Here is a 7336-nt window from a genome sequence, read left to right as displayed (position 1 = left end):
CCCCAGAACAGCCTGTGTGAAAGCTCCTCACTTGTTTCACCCAAATTTCCACCTATACATATAGCTGTGGGGTTTCTGCAAACAGTTGTTTCTACCACAGCTAGATAGTTGCATGTGTGAGCACTGCTGCTCTGTAGGTGGCATTCAGTAAGCTTATTGTGTGCACAGATGGACCTCAGTTACTATGTGAGCCTAAAGAATTCTAGGCTCCCTTTTAATTAGGGCATTGCACCAGGAATAACAGTTGAGAATTAAGGGGTTCTAGCGGCACTGCAGGGAGGGTGCTGATGACTCAGGCTTTGTTTTCACAGTTGGAGGTTAAGCAGACCCACTATCCCAGGGAATTACAGCTCCTTCCTGCCAAACGTGGCTGGCTTTGTAATTATGTGCAACATCACTCTCTTGGCAATGGGCCCTGCATAGATTTTACTCACTGTTTTGTTCCCTCCTTTCCTTGTACTGCTGTCAGGGAGGGTGATGGCAATTGTTTGGCATTGGCTGTTAGCACAGAGCAAAGCAATGGTCTCAAATCTGTCTGCCTTGAAATCCAAGTAGCTAAACTGCAGGAGGCAAGTGTTTCCTTCCTGCTAGGCAGGAAGCTAATAGTTCCTCCACAAATTGTACAGGAAAGCAGGCTGTGTGGTTTTTACTATTTATTTCATTTATGGTATTAACACCCCCCCACAAACAAGGATTTAGCTTGATCAACATAGCCTTGGTCCACTTCAGTCCATAATTTCGTATTTTCAGTCAAACTCCTGCAAAGTTTAGCTTATTCTGCATAAATACAGCCCACCCAAAAAAGTCATTCCATTCAGCACAATAAGCAGCCTGTAGTTTTCCAAAGTGGTCATCTTCACTAAGCCTGGGTTACTTTTGGGTAAACTGTCATTCCTGTTCCTTCTGGCTGACTTCATCCATGGGTAAAGTTCCCATTCTTAGCAGAACACCAGCACCTCCCCTGCTCTCCCAGCAGCAGCATTTTCCAGGTCACCAGAGTACCACACCTCTACTAACTCTAGCCTTTTCTAGCCTTCTTCATTTCCTGTCAAAAGAAGGGCAGGTTTCTAATCCTCTGAGAACAAGCTGCCAGCCTAAGGAGTGGTATTTCTCAACAGGTATTCTCTTCTGCCTTTACTCATTGAAGTCAACTCCTTCCTTAATTCAGGCAAGTGAAGGCCTCCACAATTTTCCCTCTGGGGCAGGAGACCAAAGCTCCAGCTGAGTTTGTAGCTGCTGTGTTCAAGGCTTTTTGTGCCTGTAAATTCACTTCTACACATCAGTGAAGACATTACTTGAAAGCAACCGTCTCTCTCTGGCAGCTTGGAAGCTGAAGGAAAAACAGAAAATGGCAGGTCTAATTCCTTATTCAGCTTCAGAGGAGCAATGAGCACCAGCAGGGTCCCATTATCCCCCAAAATATCCCCCGGAAAGACTTTCTGTGGAGCAGGCTCTGATGACAGCTAACTGTTTGTCCACCACGACAGGAGGCCCAGGCCAGGCTCACTGATTGATCCCTGTTCAGAGAGAGAAAACGAGAGCATGCAGTTGTAAACTCCATAGAGAATAGAGGAAAATGCCTAAAAATACAACATCTCTCCCTTTAAAGCTATGGAACACAGCTGCCACTGGTTCAGATCCACCTTTCTCATGCATTGTACTCAGGTGGGTTTTATGCCAGAGCACTGCAAGGAAAGACTGTTCAGCTGCCACATAAACCTTGATGTGTTGCTCCCAGCTCTGTACTCTTCATGCAGACACAGTTTGCTTTAAACCAGCCTCCCAGGGGGAGCCAGCAACAACCACGACGTGTTCCCGTGAAAACACTCAGAAAACAGAGCAACCACAAAGAACAACCTCATTTCTCCCCTTTTCTACTCCTTCCATTTTGTGACTGCTTCATGGTCAGCTTAAAGCAATCAGTCCCTTTGGGAAAGGCATGCTATTTCAGGCACTGAATACACCACAACACTCACAAGGCTGTAAGAATTAATGCACATAGTTACCACAAGAGTGTAGGGTGCCTCTTTCTTCTGGACTTCTTCTGCGGCATTTGAAGTGGAAGCCTCTGCAGAGCTTGGACCGGTCGGTGACGTATCAACAAACGTTTCATCCACAACTCGGAAGCGGATCTCTTCCCCAATGTCCATGTAAAGGTCATGGGCCCCTTCTTCTGTCTCGTATTCCCATACCCACACCTGCTCTGCTTCATCACTGGCCAAGGATTAAGGAGGGAAACAGTATTCTGCTTCACAGATCACTTTCTGACAGTTCTGAGAATAGACTGGATTCAAAGCCTTTCCACAGTTACTTCCCAAACTGCCATGTGCTTTCCAACATGAGCAGCCCAGGACCCCCATTATCCTGATTTTCCTGGATCAAGCTGTATGCTGCTGGTCTACACATCCCCTCAAAAAACCTAGCAACAGAAAAGACCCCAGACAAGCAAAACTCCTCAGACTCAAGACAACCTCGCCTACCACACTGAAGTACATCAGACACACACGTATGTAGACATTACACGATGTGGTAAAAGCTGCACTCTATCTTCAGCAGCAGCCAAGACTGGAGGCGGGGATTACAGCTGGGCAGGGGACACTGCCATTCATTTCTATCAGTGGGCACAATGATCCTGCAAAACCTAATGAGCGTGAGGGCCTGTCTAGCTGCGATAACAGTCTGTGGGACTTGCCCGACAGAAGGGCTTAGCTTCTGCTGCTGAGCACCTTCATTGTTGCAGTAGTGAATGCCTGTTGGGCCAGCACTGCACAATCTTTTGAAATGAAGTAGTAAAGTTATCAAAGGTGATCAAAGGATACAACTTAGCTGGCTGCTGCAGGGATTCTGGTGGGATGACAATATCATCAAAGAATCCAATAGAAACTGTGGAGAAAAGAATGTGGTTAAGACTGAAACAATTCTTTGCAAATGATGTTCCACAGTGACTCCTAAAATGCATTTCTAGGTTTATTCTCCTTCCTCTCTCAGGAAGGACATTGAGATTATGCAGGAATTATCCTTTGAGCCACAACGCTCAATTTCAGTTGGCAGCAGGGCAACCACCCAGCTGAAAGTACACAGAGCAACAGAGGACACAGTCTTCGTGCCCGCTGGGAAAGGAAAAGGTTGTTTGGAGCAGGAATGGAAATGAAAGTGTTCCAAGAAATGAGTCAGATGCTATAGAGGTCTGTGACAAAAAAGAGCTTAGAAATCACAGATGTAGTATGTTAAATAAAGACCAATATAAAGTTAAAACAGCCCCCTATCCCCCTTGAGATTTCATGATGTTGAATTCTATCAGGGAATGGACCATGCCCAAATTCAGCAACAAAGCAGCCAAGGTAACCTTACTGTCCTAATTTAACAACTGAGCAGCAGAGCTCCCTTGCATGGAAGACTCCTGGAGAAAAGGAAAGCAACTCATCAATTATATATTCCATGACTCTGCCAGCACTTTGTGCTCACAGACATTTCCCTGACGTGTTTTCAGGTATAGAAAATGAACCCAAGTTTGCACAGTACTATAGGAAAAATACATCACACCAACATAAGCCAATAGTTCCACTTTGGAAAAAACTAATTCTGTTAACTGAAGCAAGGAAAGGAATACAGTCTACACTGCAGACGGGCTTGCCTGTTATTCTCGGGCAAAAGGAAAAGGGAGCGTGGACAAAACCATCAGGATCAGGGAAGCTGCCAGGCTCAAGGTACCAAGCACCCTCAGATCAGGGCAGCAGTAGAGACCTGTAATAGCCATTAAGCAGCCCACAGAGAGCATTATGGCAGCCAAAATCTGTCTCAAGAGACCCAAGAACTCTGCAGCTCACGTGTCCCTAATGTCAGAAGTTGTGGTTTACCGTGGACGCCATCCTGGCTGCAGCTTTTAATCTGTCCAATCAGAATCTCATCCAGGAAGGGATGGAAGACCACATAGCGGAAATGCACTTAAAAGAAAACAGATCATTAATGTTATGTCCATGTTAGTAAACTACAGTCCTCCCACAGGGTGGCAGCCATTAAAACAAAATCCCACATCCTGTATGCCCTCTAAAACACCAAGCTTCTTTTACAACCTCTTTACAGGCACTGATTAGATAGAAAAATGGGAATAAGAGCTCTGATTCCTAACTGGTTTGTATAAATTCTGGCAGCAGCTGATCAGCAGTGTTCTCTTCCCATCTCCTCAGTTTTGCAAGAAGTTCACAGAAAGAAAGTGTAAGATGATAAACATGGAGTATGGCCTCTGATCAGCTTATGACGGAAGCACAACGCTTCATGGTCAAGACTATCAGCTGAAGTTACACTTTCTCGTAACACTTCTGCCTTTTATCTTTGTCTGCAATGTTGTATTTCCATTAAATGAAATATTTTAAATCAAGTACTATCAGATTAAAGGTTCTCTAACATAACTGGATTTTTTCCTCCAAGCAAGATAAAATATTTCCAACTAAGCACTTGGCATTTACTATTACAAGAATGCTACACTAAGACAATCTCAGCCAAACGATGCTTCTGAGAAATTGAACATCATTTTAGCTGTACCTCCTCAGTGCTCCTCTTTTAAACTAGGCAGTGCATTTAAGAAAGAGTGGGACCAGACACAGTGGGATTTATCAAAGTGCTACCCCAGATTCTGAAAGCAGACTTTTTTCCCCAAGCTGAAAGAGAAAAGTTCCCTTCTTTCAGTTCAAGGAGTAATTCTAAGTTGAGAAGCTGAATGGAGATTAAAGCAAGCAGGAAAGCCTGACATCCTCCTTCAGTGTTAGAGAAGCTTTTCTTTGCAGGAAATTACTTTGATTCTTTTTTTTTTGAGTTAAAATTTAGACAAGAGGAGGCACACATAGTCAGTGCAGTTTCCTTCTAACAGGAGATATTTCTTGTGCTCAACCTATGTTTCCACACTGTAAACTGAAACCAGAAAAATGCATCTCTTACCAGTTTAAACCCTCATTTTAACTTAAAAGAGATAGTCTTTTATGCACTTACTTACAGTTTTTACTCAGATTTGCTAAGAGTCAAAGTAAAAAAATCAGTCATTTCTTATTTAAAAAAAAATCACTAGAAATGTATGATGAACCAGATCTGTCTAAGTTGCAACTAAAGTGGCATAAAACTTCCAGCTAGTACAAGAGCATTAAATGTTGTGCAAATGCTATATGTGGAAACAGGTTTCAACATCCTAGCTAGGGAAAATAAGCTTCAAAAAGAAAAAAATACCAGAGAGAAATGTGGACCAATTATTACAACTTATTTTCTGTGTGCAGACTTTCAATAATTTTCAACTAAATTAACCCTTTCCTTACCCCACACCTATGGCTGTAATTGTAGAACAGAGATGGGCTGCTGCAGAAGGCAAGGACTGGCTATTTAAAGCTGTATTTGTATCCAAAACTGCAAAGAAAATAAGAGACTTTCACCATGTTTCTCCTGCCCTCCTAGCAGGAACAGAGTTAAGGCTGTGAACTTAAGGTTGTTACTTTCCCTAACAACTGAACTCAGCTTCCATTTCCAGATCATTAATTAACCTTCTGGAACACGATATAACTGAGGAAAAGCACTTACCTTTGGTATGTGATGCACCATCACCAGGAAATATGTATGAATCTTCCAGCTTTGTGATATCATACAGACAGATGCAGAGCCCAACATTGTATACGACCTGATAAAAGAAAAAAAAAATAAGAGCAGTAAATCAAGCAAGCCACCAGGTAAAATCAAGCAAACTATGGAATTTATACATTATGCATACCTTTTCAAAAGGCAGCAACAGAGGGATGCCAAGATGGGATGGAGGCTGTTTTGGAACACCACCAGCAGCATAGGGGAACCCCAACCCAAGTGTTGCGGGAGAACATTTTCACTGGCATTGGAAAGAACACTGCTACAAAGAGAAACCCTTGGGGAAATTGTCAGTGGTGAGAGAACTTGAGCTGCTAAGACAGCAAACAGCTCCCCATCATTCACCAGCCCCACAGCTGGTCCAAATGCTAAACATGCTTTTTGCTAGCCTTATGCTCTCAGCAGACGCTTCTCTAGCCTCGCCTTTGTCTTGTATTATATTAGCTTTGGGGAGACACAAGGCAATTCTTGGTTTCTCTGCTACTTCTGAGACAGCTTCGCTGCCAACAAAATGTGAGGCATCTACCAGTCAGCAGTGGATGAAGGAAGACTTTTGCTTTTCATAACCTGCCTGTATAATCTTATATTCACAACCCTTCAGGTTGCTCTTTTGAGTTCCTTTTATGTTGACAGCTGCATTTTGAGTTTTGCACCTGCCTCGTGTTGAAAGCCATATGCTAATCACAGTCCCAGGGGTGCACAGGGAAACTCTGACCCCCAGGTCCGCCAGAAAACTTTTTATATCCTGCACCAAAGGCCAACTTCTTACTGCCACCATGTATCTCAATTACTAAGCACAGACCAAATCAGCTATTAACAGCTTCATTTCTCTTCCAGTATTACTTCTCTACATGTGTTTCTATAGTATTTCTTTCTTTAAACTTCCCACTGGATGGATTAGTTTGTATTTGCTTTTCAGGTTGCATTTTGGATTGTTCCTTTTAGCACAAACCAGCAGCTGCTCTCACTTTTCTTCCATGCTTCTCTGCCCCATCTGGTGTCTCAGAATCTTCCCATGACAACATCAGCCATCAGAAAAATGTCCCCTTTGAGATAATACGTGGCTCTTTGTTTACACTCGTAGGGGCTGGCCTTCTCATCTAAACCCACGCTCCTCAGCAGGCACAGGTAAAAGGAAGAAATGCTGGATGTTGTGATGCCTGCATCAACCTATACGTGACCCACGCTTTACCTTATTGGCCAATTTCTTGTTTAGCTCTTCAGCAATGGATTCGTTCAGTTTCCTTTCAAACTGCCAGGGAGGAATTCTCACAGTGTCAGTCATCTCCACCAGGACAAACATGGTGGTGGGGGGCGAGGAGACGCCAACAGCCTCGGGAATTGGAGCGCTGCGACCGGGCCTGGGAAGGCACGCCAAAGTGTGGCACGGAGCCCGGCGGGGCGGTGTCCCGGCTGTCCCGAGGGAAAAGCGGCGGGAGCGGCCGGGAGCTCCCCTCACGCACCGGCCGCACGCGGAGCCGCGCGCCCCGGCCTCGCGCCGCTTCCGGGGCCGCCGCAGCCAATCGCGCTCGGCTGGCGGGGCGCGCGCCCTGATTGACACGGCGCGGGGCGGGGCGGGGCGCCGGCCGCCATTTTGTCCCTCCTCAGCGGGGCGGGGCCGGGCCGGGCCGGCCTTGCCACACGCTGTCACCGGAGCGGGGGAGTATCCGGCGACCCCCGCAGGGACTGGTTTTGGTAATATAAACGTGGAAAGGAG

General features: G+C 45.2%; 1 protein-coding gene across 1 annotated transcript; it reads right to left on the bottom strand.

Annotated features, from left to right (window-relative positions):
• Positions 1-638: 638 nt before the first annotated feature.
• Positions 639-7109, bottom strand: POLR3H (RNA polymerase III subunit H). Its single transcript, XM_033059055.1, has 6 exons — positions 6812-7109; positions 5563-5659; positions 3858-3944; positions 2820-2883; positions 2007-2214; positions 639-1517 (listed from the first exon to the last, which is right to left on the bottom strand). The coding sequence occupies exons 1-6, from the start codon at positions 6920-6922 to the stop codon at positions 1464-1466; spliced, it is 621 nt and encodes a 206-aa protein (XP_032914946.1). The 5' UTR covers positions 6923-7109; the 3' UTR covers positions 639-1463.
• Between the last annotated feature and the right edge of the window lie 227 nt (positions 7110-7336).

This window comes from Catharus ustulatus, chromosome 4 (assembly GCF_009819885.2).
Source record: "Catharus ustulatus isolate bCatUst1 chromosome 4, bCatUst1.pri.v2, whole genome shotgun sequence".
NCBI classification, from domain to species: Eukaryota; Metazoa; Chordata; class Aves; order Passeriformes; family Turdidae; genus Catharus; species Catharus ustulatus.
Note: the sequence above shows the minus strand (reverse complement) of the source record. Positions and strands in the feature narration are given on the sequence as shown.

Excerpts from the sequence above, each read along its gene's own strand:
- POLR3H (XM_033059055.1), bottom strand. The coding sequence starts at position 6,922 with ATGTTTGTCCTGGTGGAGATGACTGACACTGTGAGAATTCCTCCCTGG. Across the intron at positions 5,660-6,811 it reads ACAAGAAATTGGCCAATAAG|GTCGTATACAATGTTGGGCT; the intron begins GTAAAGCGTGGG and ends TTCTTTTATCAG. Across the intron at positions 3,945-5,562 it reads TGGTGCATCACATACCAAAG|TGCATTTCCGCTATGTGGTC; the intron begins GTAAGTGCTTTT and ends TTTTCTTTTAAG.